Source organism: Girardinichthys multiradiatus, chromosome 8 (assembly GCF_021462225.1).
Source record: "Girardinichthys multiradiatus isolate DD_20200921_A chromosome 8, DD_fGirMul_XY1, whole genome shotgun sequence".
NCBI classification, from domain to species: Eukaryota; Metazoa; Chordata; class Actinopteri; order Cyprinodontiformes; family Goodeidae; genus Girardinichthys; species Girardinichthys multiradiatus.
Window position 1 is genome coordinate 30,430,457 of NC_061801.1, and position 18,622 is coordinate 30,449,078.

At 39.8% G+C, this 18,622-nt stretch overlaps 2 protein-coding genes across 3 annotated transcripts; one reads left to right on the forward strand and one right to left on the reverse strand.

Moving 5' to 3' along the window:
* Positions 1–826: 826 nt before the first annotated feature.
* On the reverse strand, positions 827–5,116 carry LOC124873139 (syntaxin-2-like). The gene is made up of 7 exons (XM_047373666.1): positions 5,019–5,116; positions 4,055–4,129; positions 3,669–3,742; positions 2,751–2,859; positions 2,110–2,183; positions 1,855–1,980; positions 827–1,761 (listed from the first exon to the last, which is right to left on the reverse strand). Exons 3-7 carry the CDS (start codon positions 3,738–3,740, stop codon positions 1,534–1,536), a joined length of 609 nt encoding a protein of 202 aa, XP_047229622.1. The 5' UTR covers positions 3,741–3,742; positions 4,055–4,129; positions 5,019–5,116; the 3' UTR covers positions 827–1,533.
* Positions 5,063–9,993, forward strand: LOC124873138 (syntaxin-2-like). 2 transcript variants are annotated; one of them, XM_047373665.1, is made up of 9 exons: positions 5,063–5,204; positions 5,413–5,475; positions 5,814–5,913; positions 6,534–6,608; positions 6,925–6,998; positions 7,803–7,911; positions 8,476–8,549; positions 8,679–8,804; positions 8,898–9,993. In XM_047373665.1, exons 2-9 carry the CDS (start codon positions 5,425–5,427, stop codon positions 9,108–9,110), a joined length of 822 nt encoding a protein of 273 aa, XP_047229621.1. In that variant the 5' UTR covers positions 5,063–5,204; positions 5,413–5,424; the 3' UTR covers positions 9,111–9,993. The 2 variants fall into 2 exon arrangements, with proteins under 2 accessions (XP_047229621.1, XP_047229620.1); XM_047373664.1 differs by having other exon boundaries at positions 5,204–5,286.
* The last annotated feature ends 8,629 nt before the right edge of the window (positions 9,994–18,622 follow it).

Sequence of the window (18,622 nt, forward strand, 5' to 3'; positions counted from 1 at the left end):
ATTTACAAAAACCATTAATATGATCTGCTTCCATGGAGTCTTTTCTTTGGTTATCTAAGAGCGTTTTACCATTCTGACCATCCTCATACTGTGTAGTGGTAAATTAAACTCAAACACTCTCCCCCTTTACCCATTTTGAAGAGTGACTAAGAAAAAATGGGCCATGTCAAATGCATATCCCAGGTAAATACAAAGCCCTGGATTACAAGCTAAACGTTTGTACACTCCAATCAATTTAAAATAAGTTATACAATTTAGAAGTAAATGATTAAAATACAAAAAAAAACTTCAGTTCCATTTATTTTTAAGCAACTTTTAGGGTTGACAATAAGAGTGACACCAGTGATTTAATTGGAAATAATTATTTAATAACATGGGATTTTTCCCCATTGGAAAGAATATACTGAAAAATTGAGAAATATATGAAAGATACAATTGTTTCAGATAATGAATAAAACCGAGTCTGCATCTGCATAGCATGGTGGTCAGTGGTTATGATATGAGTTTAGGAACTCAGATCCCTTCGACAAGCTGTTACTAAGGTCATACCTCTGGCAAAAACGCGTTTCTCCCATTTATTTAATGGAGAGACTCCTCTTTTACAGTTGGCCCATTACTTATTCGCAGGTCGTCCACTCTTCCTCCCGTCCTCCTGTTATTGGTTAATCTGGTTAAATCACATAAAATACAACTTTTCCGTTGATCAGCCGGTCAAACACAAAAGAAAAACAGATGTTCTACCCTGTTTATTAAATGCATCAGAACAGTCAGTGAATAAATAAAAAAATTGTTTATTTAGGAAAACACAATTATATGAATAAAAACAGATTAAAATTAAAATGGGGAGAGAAAATAAAATACAAGAAAACCAGACAAAAAAAAAACTAATAGCAAAATTAACACCACAGTAGGTTTACAATTAGATACCGAAATATCAATTCACACCAAACCTTTTATGGATCTAAAATATTCAAACATTAAATTTACTTCCCTAGTAATAATTTTATGTCATTTATTTTTTCCTGGTTTCATTGTTGATGGTGGAAGGTTTGGTTGTGACGATTTGCTCACAGATTTTATTTAAACTTTGTTCACAAAAAAAACGGGAAAAGAAAAAAACATATTACATAAAATACAACTTAAAAAAACAAATCTGTGTACATTCAAAGTTTATTGGCATTTATTTAAAAAAAATTATAAAATTTTATAATCAGTTTTAGAGCTTTATTTAAATTATAAAGCACCAAAATATGAACGGTAATATTAGATTTGTTTCACCATCCATATAATTTGACATTTATCTTAGTTTAATATAGTTTAAAGAGTTCTTTCAACAATAGCACATTATCAAAGAAGAAACCCTAGACAAGGCAAAGCCTCCCTTTACAACAGTGTTACAGTGGCACCTACTGACAAAGAGAGAGTTAAACAGTCCCAAGTATTGTCAGGAAATGGACCAATTTTTCTGTCTAAAATCTATTTTCTTAACATAAAAGTGTATTGAAAAGCAAGGTTAGTAGTGACAGGTTATTTTTAAAACACATTTAAATTATTCAATCTGGTTAAAAACAAATTATGATTCTCCACGAATAATAGGCTTTCAGGCAAAATAAATTTGATAAAAATAATTCTCCAAGAGTCTGATAGGTTTGATGCATTATTCTTGGAATAATAGATTGCTTTTTTGGTTTCTCCTACTGCTGCACCTGCATATTCTCCAGCGCTGGTGACATTCTTCTCTATACTGTTGATCAACTCCCCCTGGTAGAAATAAAAGAGAAATCGCCAGACATCTTATCAGTGATATTTAAATTGGTCCTTATTAAAAATTGATATAAGGGCCAGAAATTTTACCTGAGTTTCCAACAACATGGCTGTGTCTGTAAATATCTCATGTAGCTCTTTTATGCTATATTCAAGGCTGATGATGTCCTGATGACGTCTTTCGATCTCAGTGAGCGCCTGACTTGAAAAGTTGGTCTTTGGAGGAAAAAGCGGAATTTATACATACAGTTTTAATTCAAATAACGTAATTCATGCAAACATTTAATGATTCTTTTGGCAATAGATCTGGGATTTATTGAGCTACTAATCAGAGATTTCACCAACATTGGGTATGAAGATGGGAAGATTATCACATGGCAGCACATCTTCCAGTTCGTCATCCGTCATGACTTTACCCACTACAAGAGACAAAAAAGAAGTTAGTACCTGGAATCTTACAGACCTCGAAATTTGCACGTGAAGGTGAAGTAAAAACAAATTAGAAATTCAGACATAAAATAAAATCATTGAGTTAAAAAACTGAAAGTTGTATTTTGCATGGGTGTATGTTACATGCATTTCTGGATGTTTGCCACAGGAAGGCATAATTACTGCATTACCCTAAGCCTTACCAAAGCTAAAAATTAGATTCTGAAACATTATAAGGGCACACAAAGCAGTTTCAAAGCTTACCAGAGGAACAAACTGGATAAATTAAATAGGTACACCAACGGAAATTAAGTAAATGAAAATAACATGTCATCCATGCCAGATCATAAACTGCTGTAATCTGTTGATCGGTGCCATAAGTGCACTACCATGGGTATCTACAGTACTAATAATATTTTCCTAGTAAAGAATCTGATCAGCATCAGCTTTTTTATCCACGCTCCAAACAAGGAATTTGACTTCATTTTCACTTTGCTCTCAATGTAAAACATTGAAACAGTCAGTAAATAGCAATTACTACTGCAACAGCTACTCACCAATCTCTAGGTGTCTCTGAATCTGGGCTTTGCATTTCTCTCTGAAAGAAATCTGGACCTGATGGTAATTCTTCATGACCTCAGAAAACCTGCGAGTCAGATGTGAGTGCTGGCAGAAGGGAGTCAGCAAAATTTGTTTGTTGGTGGCTATGGTTAATATTCGCAATGTGACCAACAGTACAAGGACAGCCTATACTGCAAGACTGGTCACATGCAATTACAATAATAACCAGGTATAATATATATAGTTAATATTTGCAAAATTGTAATTTTCACGTAATTAAATGGGCATTCGATGTATTACTGCAACATAATATTACAAAATAAACAAATAAAATGCCAGTTTTAACTTGGGTGCATTTGTTTACTGGGCGTTATTAAAGGTTTACACCTTATTTTCAATTCATTCAGTGTTCAGTTTTTCCTTTTTATTTTTTAGTATGAGCCCTATATGCTGCATCTTGGTCAGATTCTCATGAATGAAAAGTGGTTCCTAACTGACTTACCTGGATAAATAAAAGCTAAAAAAAAAAAAAAAAAAAAAAGTGATGTACGACTTTCCGTTTTCCTAAGGTGTAAGAATAACGTGACACAAAGGCCCATGTCTTAGGTTTTTGTCAAGACAGGAAAGATCAGAAAATACCATTCAAGTAAGGAAGATGCCAGTTGATCTTCATTGAACTCATTGACCATATCTGTTCTACCAACACAAACAAACATGTGGAGTTTGCTAATCCCTGCTGGGACTTTAACTGAAACTGTTTATTTCGGTCAGATGAGCCCAAGTTTGAGCTTTTCAGCGACAAATAGTCCTGGAGTGTTTGGAATATCATTGTGGAATACCAGCACATCAGCAATGATTTGCCTTTAAAAAATTAAACAACTACCCATGAGGAAATGGAAGTATTATGTACCGACCTGATTCCTTTGGATTCGATGGCTCACCGAGTTATTAGTTCTGTTCTCATCTGATGCGCAGTTCTTCTGCATTACTGAAACACACGAGACAGAACTCATGCAAATGCAAACAGGGTTAAATAAAAACTTTGAATATATTTTTTTTTTTTTAGGATTGAACAATAATGAGCTGTAGTTGACTGTGATGCACTCCATTTCCTCTTCTGTTCTTTTGCCTGTCAAATTGCACCCTCCTGACTTTACTCAGTATTTTAGCAAGTCTAATGCTTGGCAAAGCTGCATCTGTTGCAGATGATTATCCACAGTTATATATCAATAATAATACACATAAACATTCCACGGGTTACTGCGGAATAGCCATTTCGGCTACATTTTGTAACACTTACATTTTAACTTGGTTTGGACCAAGTTGGCGTTCTTTCTGATCTCATTGTTCAGCAGCTCCAGTTCATCTTTACTTCCTAAAAACACAGAGGGAACAAATTTGATTTAGGGAAAGACAAATTTCTGTTTGGGCATGATCTGTGTCTAAACTAAAGAAATAAGCTTGGCTCTTTATGACAGAACTGTAGTTTTATCAGTATCTTTGTATCGCAACAAAATAAGTCTATTTAGGTAAATTTAGTTGGAAGAATATGTTTAACAGCGTATTTCTATATCTGTTTCTGTTACACATAAGGGTTGATGCCTCACATCATATTGTATAAGATGTGAGGCATGACCCACCCAAAATATACGGTGATTTGTTAATCCCTGTCCCATGGGGCAACAAAACATTACGAGGTGTGAGCGTCAGGCTGGAATACTGTGTTCCTCTATGATGTTCCTATAAATATTTTCCCCTCTTTTTAAAAGAGAGGAAATATGTTCTCATACATGACAGGGACAATATGTTTAATATAGGAATATGTAAAGTACTTAAATAATACTAGAGCGGATTATTTTAAACAAAACATCAGACAGTACCATTGTCAAAGCAGTAAAATATCTTTTATAAATCCAGTATTTTGTCATATTTTACATTAGAACGCGATTTACCAGAAAAAATAAGCTACACTCTCATCTATTCAGGAAGCCAACAGAGTGAGCATCCATTGTTTTATATCAGTAATACAAAAGTATTACTGATTATTCCGCCTCTCTTGCTGCAGTGCGCGCTCCCGACACAGGGGAACAGAATATTTCAGGGGAACAGAATTTCGCACCACACCGGCAGTTTACAGGCGTGTCACTCTAAAAACGTGTTTCCAAACTGACCAGTCGTAAAACGGGAACTACTTTCATAATAACGGAAAACGCTGTAAATGTTTGCGAATTATTTTTTTCCACACTTTCGTAAGAAACGCATACCTAACGACAAAATATTCACAATTTCGTTTTATATAGGCCGTAGGTTTCCGTGTAGCCATTGCTTGCAAACAGGTGGTTGACACACAGCTCCTTTGTTTGCTTGGTTGGACGAGAATGCGCCTGCGCGTCCACGCCCTTTATCACAGGTGCGTTAGATGACCTAATTCCTCAGGAGGAAGACAGAAGGTGAGTGTGATCGAGTCTGGTCCTGACTGTTACTGTAGTGTCTAGTTTTTTTGTTGCCTGAAAAAAGACCACCGAGGAGCAGGTAAAAGTTGACAGAGTTTTAGGAGAGAGTATAAACTAGTTTTGTGTGTGGCATTTATAGTATAAACATTAAAGCGGCGTAAAATATTTCCACTCGCGTTTTTTTTTTTTTTTTTTTTACTCGCAGCAAATTGCTAACATGAGCAATTCAACGGAGAGAGCAATCGACTTGGAGGATTTCTTTAAAACGGTAAGTTTGCACAGGTAAAGCTACCGACCTCAAAACAAAATTGAAACCAGAAGCTGGGGTTACACTGACTGCAATCATGATTTATTGAGAGGTTTAACAGCAACCCATGCCTTTATAAAAACAAGCTTCCCTCTGCGCATAAGACAGAAAGTATATGATTAGTGTTATTTTGAGATATTCTCTACTTAATTTTCTTCTTTTCTCTTACATTCGTTCTGGTGTTTACTTATGTTCTGTACAGTTGGTGCAAAACATTTGAGCCATAATGTTAATTTCTTAAGAGGAAAAGGTTTAAAAACTGTGTGTGTGTGTGTGTGTGTGTGTGTGTGTGTGTGCAGGTGAGCGAGGTGCAAAGCCTCATTGAAAAAATCTCCAGCCAAACAGAGGAAATGGATAGAAGCCACAGCTGCACCCTCTCCTCTTTGGACAGCGGCAAAAGTAAGACTTTACGGAATATTAAATAAAACCTTTAAATTGTGTAGCAACTCAGTTTCCTCATTGCTTTACCAGTACTTTTAGAAATCTGTTAAATCGTCAAAGATACACAAAAAGACAACTGGAGCAACCAAAAAAGAGAAGCTTAACAGCTTCTCTTGGCACAGGCTGTTTAACAACTGCGGCTCAGTGGTAAGTGTAGTCGTCCTTCAATCCGTTCCAGTTCCAGCTTTCTCATGTCCCTAGTCAAGCCACCTAACCTCAAGTTGCCTACCAATCTGCGCATCGGTGTATGAATGTGTGCAAGTTTGTCTGTGCAATTAGTTGAATGTAGCATTGTGTAAAGCGCTCAGAGTAGTTGATATGACTGGAAAACGCTATTTAAATTCAGCCCATTTACCACAGAATGAGGTGCACAGAAACAGATATAGAAATACTCTGTTAAACATATTCTTCCAACTAAATATATCTAAATAGACTTATTTTGTTGCGATACAAAGATACTGATAAAACTACAGTTCTGTCATAAAGAGCCAAGCTTATTTCTTTAGTTTAGACACAGATCATGCCCAAACAGAAATTTGTCTTTCCCTAAATCAAATTTGTTCCCTCTGTGTTTTTAGGAAGTAAAGATGAACTGGAGCTGCTGAACAATGAGATCAGAAAGAACGCCAACTTGGTCCAAACGAAGTTAAAATGTAAGTGTTACAAAATGTAGCCGAAATGGCTATTCCGCAGTAACCCGTGGAATGTTTATGTGTATTATTATTGATATATAACTGTGGATAATCATCTGCAACAGATGCAGCTTTGCCAAGCATTAGACTTGCTAAAATACTGAGTAAAGTCAGGAGGGTGCAATTTGACAGGCAAAAGAACAGAAGAGGAAATGGAGTGCATCACAGTCAACTACAGCTCATTATTGTTCAATCCTTAAAAAAAAAAAATATATATATACAAAGTTTTTATTTAACCCTGTTTGCATTTGCATGAGTTCTGTCTCGTGTGTTTCAGTAATGCAGAAGAACTGCGCATCAGATGAGAACAGAACTAATAACTCGGTGAGCCATCGAATCCAAAGGAATCAGGTCGGTACATAATATTTCCATTTCCTCATGGGTAGTTGTTTAATTTTTTAAAGGCAAATCATTGCTGATGTGCTGGTATTCCACAATGATATTCCAAACACTCCAGGACTATTTGTCGCTGAAAAGCTCAAACTTGGGCTCATCTGACCGAAATAAACAGTTTCAGTTAAAGTCCCAGCAGGGATTAGCAAACTCCACATGTTTGTTTGTGTTGGTAGAACAGATATGGTCAATGAGTTCAATGAAGATCAACTGGCATCTTCCTTACTTGAATGGTATTTTCTGATCTTTCCTGTCTTGACAAAAACCTAAGAAATGGGCCTTTGTGTCACGTTATTCTTACACCTTAGGAAAACGGAAAGTCGTACATCACTTTTGTTTTTTGTTTTTTACTTTTATTTATCCAGGTAAGTCAGTTAGGAACCACTTTTCATTCATGAGAATCTGACCAAGATGCAGCATATAGGGCTCATACTAAAAAATAAAAAGGAAAAACTGAACACTGAATGAATTGAAAATAAGGTGTAAACCTTTAATAACGCCCAGTAAACAAATGCACCCAAGTTAAAACTGGCATTTTATTTGTTTATTTTGTAATATTATGTTGCAGTAATACATCGAATGCCCATTTAATTACGTGAAAATTACAATTTTGCAAATATTAACTATATATATTATAGCTGGTTATTATTGTAATTGCATGTGACCAGTCTTGCAGTATAGGCTGTCCTTGTACTGTTGGTCACATTGCGAATATTAACCATAGCCACCAACAAACAAATTTTGCTGACTCCCTTCTGCCAGCACTCACATCTGACTCGCAGGTTTTCTGAGGTCATGAAGAATTACCATCAGGTCCAGATTTCTTTCAGAGAGAAATGCAAAGCCCAGATTCAGAGACACCTAGAGATTGGTGAGTAGCTGTTGCAGTAGTAATTGCTATTTACTGACTGTTTCAATGTTTTACATTGAGAGCAAAGTGAAAATGAAGTCAAATTCCTTGTTTGGAGCGTGGATAAAATGCTGATGCTGATCAGATTCTTTACTAGGAAAATATTATTAGTACTGTAGATACCCATGGTAGTGCACTTATGGCACCGATCAACAGATTACAGCAGTTTATGATCTGGCATGGATGACGTGTTATTTTCATTTACTTAATTTCCGTTGGTGTACCTATTTAATTTATCCAGTTTGTTCCTCTGGTAAGCTTTGAAACTGCTTTGTGTGCCCTTATAATGTTTCAGAATCTAATTTTTAGCTTTGGTAAGGCTTAGGGTAATGCAGTAATTATGCCTTCCTGTGGCAAACATCCAGAAATGCATGTAACATACACCCATGCAAAATACAACTTTCAGTTTTTTAACTCAATGATTTTATTTTTTCTGAATTTCTAATTTGTTTTTACTTCACCTTCACGTGCAAATTTCGAGGTCTGTAAGATTCCAGGTACTAACTTCTTTTTTGTCTCTTGTAGTGGGTAAAGTCATGACGGATGACGAACTGGAAGATGTGCTGCCATGTGATAATCTTCCCATCTTCATACCCAATGTTGGTGAAATCTCTGATTAGTAGCTCAATAAATCCCAGATCTATTGCCAAAAGAATCATTAAATGTTTGCATGAATTACGTTATTTGAATTAAAACTGTATGTATATATTCCGCTTTTTCCTCCAAAGACCAACTTTTCAAGTCAGGCGCTCACTGAGATCGAAAGACGTCATCAGGACATCATCAGCCTTGAATATAGCATAAAAGAGCTACATGAGCTATTTACAGACACAGCCATGTTGTTGGAAACTCAGGTAGAATTTCTGGCCCTTATATCAATTTGTAATAAGGACCAATTTAAATATCACTGATAAGATGTCTGGCGATGTCTCTTTTATTTCTACCAGGGGGAGTTGATCAACAGTATAGAGAAGAATGTCACCAGCGCTGGAGAATATGCAGGTGCAGCAGTAGAAGAAACCAAAAAAGCAATCTATTATTCCAAGAATCCTTATCAGATTGCACCTCTCCCAATCTCCTTTAAGCTCTTTAAGAGATACACCAGTACTAAAACTGCCGCCGATGGAAACTCTTCCAAAAACTGCACCAAACATTCCTGATATGCATCAAACCTATCAGACTTTTGGATAATTATTTTTATCTAATTTATTTTGCCTGAAAGCCTATTATTCTTGGAGAATCATAATTTGTTTTTAACCAGATTGAATAATTTAAATGTGTTTTAAAAATAACCTGTCACTACTAACCTTGCTTTTCAATACACTTTTATGTTAAGAAAATAGATTTTAGACAGAAAAATTGGTCAATTTCCTGACAATACTTGGGACTGTTTAACTCTCTCTTTGTCAGTAGGTGCCACTGTAACACTGTTGTAAAGGGAGGCTTTGCCTTGTCTAGGGTTTCTTCTTTGATAATGTGCTATTGTTGAAAGAACTCTTTAAACTATATTAAACTAAGAGAAATGTCAAATTATATGGATGGTGAAACAAATCTAATATTACCGTTCATATTTTGGTGCTTTATAATTTAAATAAAGCTCTAAAACTGATTATAAAATTTATAATTTTTTTTAAATAAATGCCAATAAACTTTGAATGTACACAGATTTTTTTTTTAAAGTTGTATTTTATGTGATATGTTTTTTTCTTTTCCCGTTTTTTTTGTGAACAAAGTTTAAATAAAATCTGTGAGCAAATTGTCACAACCAAACCTTCCACCATCAACAATGAAACCAGGAAAAAATAAATGACATAAAATTATTACTTGGGAAGTAAATTTAATGTTTGAATATTTTAGATCCATAAAAGGTTTGTTGTGAATTGATATTTCGGTATCTAATTGTAAACCTACTGTGGTATTAATTTTGCTATTAGTTTTTTTTTTGTCTGGTTTTCTTGTATTTTATTTTCTCTCCCCATTTTAATTTTAATCTGTTTTTATTCATATAATTGTGTTTTCCTAAATAAACAATTTTTTTATGTATTCACTGACTGTTCTGATGCATTTAATAAACAGGGTAGAACATCAAAATTGACCAATTTCATTTGCTGGCTGATCAGTTGTTGAATCACTTGGGAATTGGATTCAATCTTAAAACTCTGCTTTCAAACATAGAGTACTATGTACATAGAGCCATATCTGTAAACAATTGGAGATTGACCTTCGTGAACATGCAGTCTGAAATAGGATTGGATTTAATTTGATGCTCTAGAGAGAAAAAAGGTGGTAGTGTGGCTGTAAATGTTCATGGTTGAAGTTATTTGACTCATGCCTTAAGTTAACTGAAAATGTAAGAAACTGATCCATTTAGAAGAATGTATTTTTTATGCCATACCATGCTGCATGGCTGTATGGCTGCAAAGCCCATATTTTGAACAGGATTACTTGTAGGGTTGTCAAAATAATCTATTTCAATAATCAATGCAAAAAAAAAAATATTCAAAAATACTAAGTTGGTCAAAATCCATATAAGCTGATCCCTTCATTTACTCAAATTATCGCACTTCATCCGACAGCTGCTGCTGGAAATAGATCTCTTGTATCTATAACAGTGAAGTAGTAAACCTACCTGACAACATAAGTTAACAGTATCTGTTTAAATGTTAGCTTCACTAACCTGGGCAGTCCAATGCACCTCCCGCCATTACTTATCATTTTAGTTAGGAGGGCTTCGAAGGCTCATAATGACACAGTGGAGCCAGACTGAAGCTGACTATTTGACTAGAAGAAAATCCCCTGCTGCTGTAGTTGATCACTAAAGAAAACATAATGCAAAATTACCAGAAAGACAGAAATTGTAAAGGGCTTCTGTTGAATACATTTGCACACCAGATCCTTGTTTACACTGTAAAAAATGTGTCAGATTCATGTTTGTTGTGAAACAATGAGCCTTTATTTGTCCCTCAGTAGTACAATTGTTTTTGAGTCAACAGCAAATTGACAGGCAAATGGAAGCAAAATAAAATAACTGCAGACTAAATCAAAGCTACAAATTTCCATAAACAATATTAACACTTACGCTAAGTGTTATCTACTGTTTTGCCAAACAGGTAAGTGAAACTTAAATTATATACAGTGTTGGGGGTTATGATTATTGATTGATTAATCTTGATCAATAATTATAATTACAAATCATAATTTGACAAAATCAATTTCTTAACCAAAATCCGCATTTATGAATCGAGACCAGAGATGTTTCTGGTGTTGTAATTGCGGCTCAACGCCTTTGACAATTACAACCGTTAACTACTCCGTAATAATTAATAACTATTGCCGGAGATGTCACTGTTTAATCGACCGTTTCTGCCGAAACGTGTGGAACTTTACCTTATCTTGACTGACAAATCACTTTTTGCACACAATGAACACAAAACGCTCTCTCTTTGTCTATGTGAATATTTATTAATCTTCACCTACTTAACATGCAAAGTTCTACAAACACAGGGGTAACACATCTAACCAAGCAAAATTCAACAAACGGCAGTGGGTATGTATTTAATCAACCAGCGGTTTATGGCAAAAACAGAAGAAGGAATGAGAATATGAAAAGGGGTGTGGTGGCAAGTGGGGGGGGTTGGAGCGCAGCTCCGACTGTACTCAGTGATGTCCGATCATAAAACGTCCCCCCAACTCCTGAGCACAAAGGATTCAAACTTTTGGCGGCAAGCTAGCACAGTGAGGTTGAAGACAAAGGAAAATGGTCAAATTCACCACGAGGTTATGTTGACAGTCCAGTCTTGGGTTGCGTTGACTCTCAGATGGTGAAACACGCACAAAGCTAGGAACACAGCGGCTCCAGACATCAACACATCAAAGTTTCAATAAAGTTACATGCACATATCATTCAGAGCACATGAGATCCTAACTAGCGATTCTGATCGCTCTACAACCTCTGACCCTGCCCAGGCTTTCTAATAAATAAATAAAAATAAGGATAGTTTTTACTCGTTGTCGGCTCTCCTCTGAGCGGGGTCGAGCGAACAAGGGGGAGTTGGTTAACTGCGCGTCCACAGTTAACTTCAGGGAAAACGGTCAGACGTCGTCCTCCGGCTTCTTTGGCGGAAAGGAAGAATATGATCTGACCATCAAAAGTCGACTTGAGATGAAACACGGTGGCGGTTCGACTCCTCGAAACTCCGTGTTCTTAGTTACGTGTTAAGCTCACGTCTTCGATTGGCAAAGTGAAATTTCTGGCCTTCTCATTCCAGAAACCTCAGTTATGAATTGTTCGTTGGCCAACGAGAGAGAGAGAAATAAATGAAGACTCCACGTGGGATCTCTTCTTCTCCAGAGGATGCTCCAGTTGCATGGTAACCGTGTCAAGATTTCCAGCTGAAAGCAAATGGTGGGTCGTCTCATCCTCTGTTATATAGTTGACGGTGGCTTCAGGGCTGCGACGCCCATGTCTTATCAGCCGCGGGGGCTGACGGGATGTGTAGGCACAGACTGTCCTGGATACAAAATGGCCGAAAACGCCAGGAGGCCTGGTGGCATCCAGCAATGTGCAAATGGTCCAATATTCAGCAAACAAGTGGTCCAACATTCCCCCCTAGGTTCAAAGGGTGAGATGAATCGCAGTCTTTGAAGCTACTGGGACCATTCTGTCCTTTGCTGAACAATCAGTGATCCGTGGTGAAGCAGAACAAACAAACTGTCTCTGTGTTCCTCAAAACCTATGCCTGGGCAGAGTAGAGGTCAGCCTGGGCAGGACTAAACTCTGACTAAACTCATACCTTTCTACGTTGTTCAATGAGAAAATACAGGACAATACATTCATATCATCATTACATTCCTTGGTCATCAGCTTTGGTAACCCTGAGACAAAATGAAACCGCAATAAAAGATACCACACATATATATATGTATAAAAGAAACAAAATCATGGTTCATAGCTTATTTGTCCAACTTCTATTAGGCACTGGGACCTGACTGTGTCATTGGCAAAGGCGGTGCTATGAACTGTGAGGAATGAATGTGAGGGAATCAATCCTGACCTGTAAACGCTTAACCTGCTGGTTTGCGGTGTATAATAAAAAAAAAAACGAATGGTTAAAACAGGTTTAGGCTTAAACCATTAGCTCTTCCGAATGATGATGGGTTTTAATATGACTCCTGTCTCTAAACTATCTAGATGTGAAAAGAGGGAAGAAAAGAATAAATGAATTGCAGTACCTAGGCTATAAACCAGTTGTGTTTGTGGAGGTTGCAAGGTGTCTGCTGTGGTGGACTTAGGATTTCTCTACTAAGTTCTGCAGAACTAGGCCAATGGGTATCTGTGCCTCGGTGGGACTGTCTACAGATGAACCAACCTCCTTTAATACGATTTTGCATGAAATCTCTGGCAGCATGTGTGTCCATTACATCATTCTTAATCACTTTTGTGAGGTCTGCTGTGCATGCAGAGTGTTATGGAAAATTATCGTGCCAACTTACAGTTTAAGACTGTGTCCTAGAAGGTAGTTATATGTTTAACTGTTTCTGTTGAAGAAAGTTGTTAGTGATTAGTGCATGTTAGTGTGGATTCATGAAACATGCACCTGTTTAACTAGTCCTACGCACTGGTCTCTCCTTTCTTGGACATGGAGACAAGCTCTATGTTGGGGAGGAGAGTTTGATGTAGGACTTCATCTGGTTCAGCAAAACATCAGCAGCTGGGATGATGGTGTCAACCTTTCCTGACAAGCGTCCAACCCACTTAATGAAGCTGCATGTCACAGTTAGGATGAATTTGTTACCTCCTGTTAATTTTGGAGCTGGTTCGACGCAGATGGTGTGAAGGTGGAACCAAGGTAATGTAACCCCCCTTCGCTGAAGCGGAGGTTGACTGGTTGGCTGGGATGGCTGAAACTGGCGGCAGGTTAAACATCCTTTGATGTAGACCTGGGTGTCGTAAGACGTTGGAGGCCAGTGCGCCATCTGTTGGAGGGTGTGGAGTGTGGCTTTGTAGCTCCTATGGCACCCTACAGGAGAGTAATGGGCATAGGATAACGTGACCCCCCTTTGGTCTGTTGGAACAATGTCCACAGCATGGGAGAGCTGTTTGATGCCAATCTGCACACTGGAGGTGCACACTCTGGCTCTCTTAAGGAGAGGGCGGAGCCCATCTGCTAAAAGGAGCATGTGGCTGTGTTGTGCCTCAGTTACAAGGGGGTCTTTTTGGCACAAACGGTCATACAGCTCTCTAATGGTTGATGGATGTCCCAGCCAGAATGCTGGTAGCACTTCTGGTATGAACATGGTTTCCAGGTGTACACCTTCCACCACTTTGGGGTTGTGAGGTTTCACACCTGGGTTCTTTAAAGAGCCAAGCAATAATGCATGACTGCATCCGGGAGGAGTTTCCTGGGTTGCTGGGTGCAGCTTTGTCCCAGAGGTGCACATGACCGGCTCTGACGAGGGCCTGAGAGGCTCTTTGGGCTCCTCTAAGCTGGTGACCTAATTGGTCACAACGGATCGTTCGCTGCTTGCACCCAGTGAGTTTGGCACCTCCGCCTGGACCCAGAGTTGGTCCTGGTGGCAGTCAATGAGTGGGGCCAGCCTGTCCAGCAAGTCCTGGCCACCAAGAAAAAGCTCTTTGTTTAATGTGCACATATAGATGGGGTGCACCAGAGCCGTGTCTTCGAGTGTGATGTCCAGCTCCACCCAACTAGTGATGCATGATCGGTTTTGGGTGCAGCTGGTGATGCTTACATCACAAGCGTCGGCCTGAGATGGTTCATTGAAGGAGAGCATGGCTCTACTCCCCTCCTCAAACACGATTGAGCACATCAGGTTGATCTCTGATTCTATTTTAAAATAGAAACTCAGTGGGAAACGTCCTCCTATCATGATCAGACAGTATAGACGATGTGCATGTCCATTTCGGTTCAGTTCACCTGAGAACCTTGAAAAGATGGTTTGTGGTGTTTCTCCTGGGGAGGTCCCAAGGGGTACTTGGAGTTTCCCAGGTTTGTCTCCCCATCCGATCAGGTAGACTCTGATGGCTGTGGAGACTGGGTCCACGACTAGTCATGCTGACGGGAAGTTTGGGTCTGGTTTAACTGAAGGGTCGGCTTCCTGTTTCAAGGGCTGTGGGGGCGTGGTGGCCTGACGCACCGCTTCTGTCACCATCTTATGTAAGGCCTCCTCCATCTCTTTCCCCATAATCCCTTCTGTGTGTCGGTTCCACCCTTTTCCATCAGGTTTACCTTTAGGCTTCACGTGATGGTCAGGTCGTCTGTTCGACCGGAAGTGGTCCGGCAACTTTGACTGTGGTTGGTATTCAGTACCACCCCCCAGTCCAGCTGACCAAACCTACTGTGTTCCCTGAACCTGTTCCTCACATGGGTTCTGGTTGAAGGCATTTCCTGATCTTCCAACGCAAGACTGTTCCTTTCTGCATGTATCCGTAAAACTCTAGCCTCGCTCTCCGATCCCTTGGTCGGGCGAGCACGTGTTTCCCACGCCATCTGAGCATATTTGCGGATCTCTTGCATGCTCATGGCCTTGGTTCTGCAATACATAGTAACATCGTATCGCACACTTTCATGAAGGTTGTGGAGGAACAGGGATTTAAAAGCTTGTTCCTCCTCAATGCCGGGTGCATTGCGTCCTTGGAAGTAAACGGCTCTCAAGCGCCGGTAATACTCCCTGGGTGCTTCGCTTTTCTTTTGCTGGATAGTGAAAGCACCAAGTGGGGCGGAGGCCCGGTCCGTGTACACAGAATATTCTTCCCTTAAAGCTTCGCAAAAGGTTGAATAACGGTCTCGGACTGCGGGTGTCAGGCTCTCCATGAAAACATGGGTGCTCCTGGATGTTGTCTTCCTGATAAGCCTCAGATTTTCCCGTGCTGATGGGCAGTAGAAATCTAAAAGACAGCGTTCAACTTCCCTAAGATAATCATCAATGTTTGATTCTGCATTATTAGGGTCGAAACACTCTATGTCTTTGGCAAGGGACTCAAGCTGGCGGGTGCGCAATCCACTCTCAGGGATTGGTCCCGGCCCATCTGAGTCATCATCGGAGAGTTCACTCCGGCTGCACGCAGGGGGTATCAGTGCATCACGCCTCATCCTCGGAGGAGGCAGTGGAGGCTGCTCCCGGTACAACGGTGGGCCCTGTGCTTCCCGGACTCGGGGCCTGGGCAGCGGTTGAGGGCGGTAGGAACCACCTGTATCCCAGGGGCGGCACTCCTGTCGCCTTGGCGGAGGTGAGGGATTGTAGAGGACCGTACTGCGAGTCACGTTTGACGGCTGCTCGCATCTGAGCCGTGAACTATTTACACCTGCTGGGTCCCCAGCTAGGTACCGTTCATGGCTGCTGATTGCAGTGGAGTGGGGCACCGCACCACTGAACCTATTCTGACTACTTACACCTGTTCTTGCCTCGGTGGATGTATGGGGAACTCTATGAGCCTGGAAAGGTAATCTCTGGAGAGCAGCTTCTACATCCTCCAGATCTGACCTGCAGGTTCTCTCAGGGTTTCGCAGGTGTGGCTCACCTCCAAAGGTTTCAACCTGTGAGGTGGGTTTCGGTTCGTCCCCCCATTCTTCCAGGGGGGGAGGGGTGGCATGGCTACCCTCTATTGCTTCCAATCTATTTCCAACCTCTGTTATTTCACCTCTAAGGACATCCACTGTCTGCAAAGTATCATTCAGCTCAAACTGCAGTTTAACACGCTGGTCAACTTCTAACATTAACCTTCGCTGATATAACAGAGTGAGCTGTCCTAACACATCTGGCACCTGTCTGTCCTTCGGTGGGTTTTTAATGACTTGGAGCAACTCCTGAATCCTGGCTTCACATTGCTCAATGCCATACTCATTGAGACCTTTACGCTCCTCTGGGAACAACAGAATCATTGACCCAATCACCTCTTGTGCCTGCATTCCTATGGGGTCCTCCACCATACACACATCTCCAGCTGCAGTCTGGGATGTTCCCTCCATCTTTGGCCCAAAATGCACAATGCAAACACACCAAACTGTTTATCTATGAATCACCACTAAAACACATTAGCAGCAATGCAACAGGCTGAGCTGTTCAGTGATTAAAGGATTGCTAAAATTAATTAGCCGCACACAACAGGCTGAGCTGTTCAGTGGTTAAAGGATTGCTAAAATTAATTAGCCGCACACAACAGGCTGAGCTGTTCAGTGATTAAAGGATTGCTAAAATTAATTAGCCGCACACAACAGGCTGAGCTGTTCAGTGGTTAAAGGTCTGCTAAAATTAATTAGCCACACACAACAAGCTTAAGCTATTCAGCTAGCTGTCTGATTCATACCTGTATCTTCCAGGTGTATGGGTTTGCTTAAAATGGGCACACAGGTTTGACCGTTCAAACTGTGGCTTACCAAAGCCTATGCTTTAATGGGAGTAATCAAGCAAACACACAAAAAGGGGAAGAAAGAAGGAGGGAAAGAATTTTTAAATAACCCAAAACCAAATTCAAAAATAAAATTTTAAAAATGGGAACCAAAACTAAACATTCAATGGTGTTCTTAGCTTCAAATAAATGTTCGTGTTCTCTAATATGAACCACCTACCTTCCTGTTAGACAACTTAGTTAGTTTTATGAGTCAGATCAAAACATGCTTCACACAATAAAACCCAGCAAAACGCTTAAATTTTATCCAAAAGTGGTAATGAATGATCTATAACTTCAACTTTCAACTTTAAGTTATGCCCTTTTGATCATAGGTGATGGAATTATCTGCCTGTGTTAATGAATTGAGTGATAAATAAATAAAAAATCAAAGTAGGAAATGCACTTCTCACTAGTGACCACCAGATGGTACTGAGTGCAGGTCTGCGGTTTGGGAAATCCAGCTGCAACTGTAATTTATTAAAAGGCCACCAGATGTAGGTGTTGTTTTCTACCTGACTGGGAGAATGTTGGTCACAACTGTAATTACGCCCAGCGGACACTGGGGCAGGTCTGCTGCTTATCAGCGCTGGTTTTCTGCCACTGAATACAGCAGGCTGGCCGGCTGGAAATTAACTTTAACTTGAGTTGGTTAACTGCGCGTCCACAGTTAACTTCAGGGAAAACGGTCAGACGTCGTCCTCCGGCTTCTTTGGCAGAAAGGAAGAATATGATCTGACCATCAAAAGTCGACTTGAGATGAAACACGGTGGCGGTTCGACTCCTCGAAACTCCGTGTTCTTAGTTACGTGTTAAGCTCACGTCTTCGATTGGCAAAGTGAAATTTCTGGCCTTCTCATTCCAGAAACCTCAGTTATGAATTGTTCGTTGGCCAACGAGAGAGAGAGAAATAAATGAAGACTCCACGTGGGATCTCTTCTTCTCCAGAGGATGCTCCAGTTGCATGGTAACCATGTCAAGATTTCCAGCTGAAAGCAAATGGTGGGTCGTCTCATCCTCTGTTATATAGTTGACGGTGGCTTCAGGGCTGCGACACCCCTGTCTTATCAGCCGCGGGGGCTGACAGGATGTGTAGGCACAGACTGTCCTGGATACAAAATGGCCGAAAATGCCAGGAGGCCTGGTGGCGTCCAGCAATGTGCAAATGGTCCAATATTCAGCAAACAAGTGGTCCAACAACAGTACAGAGCAAAAGTTTCGACACACCTCATTCAAAGAGTTTTCTTTATTTTCATGACTATGAAT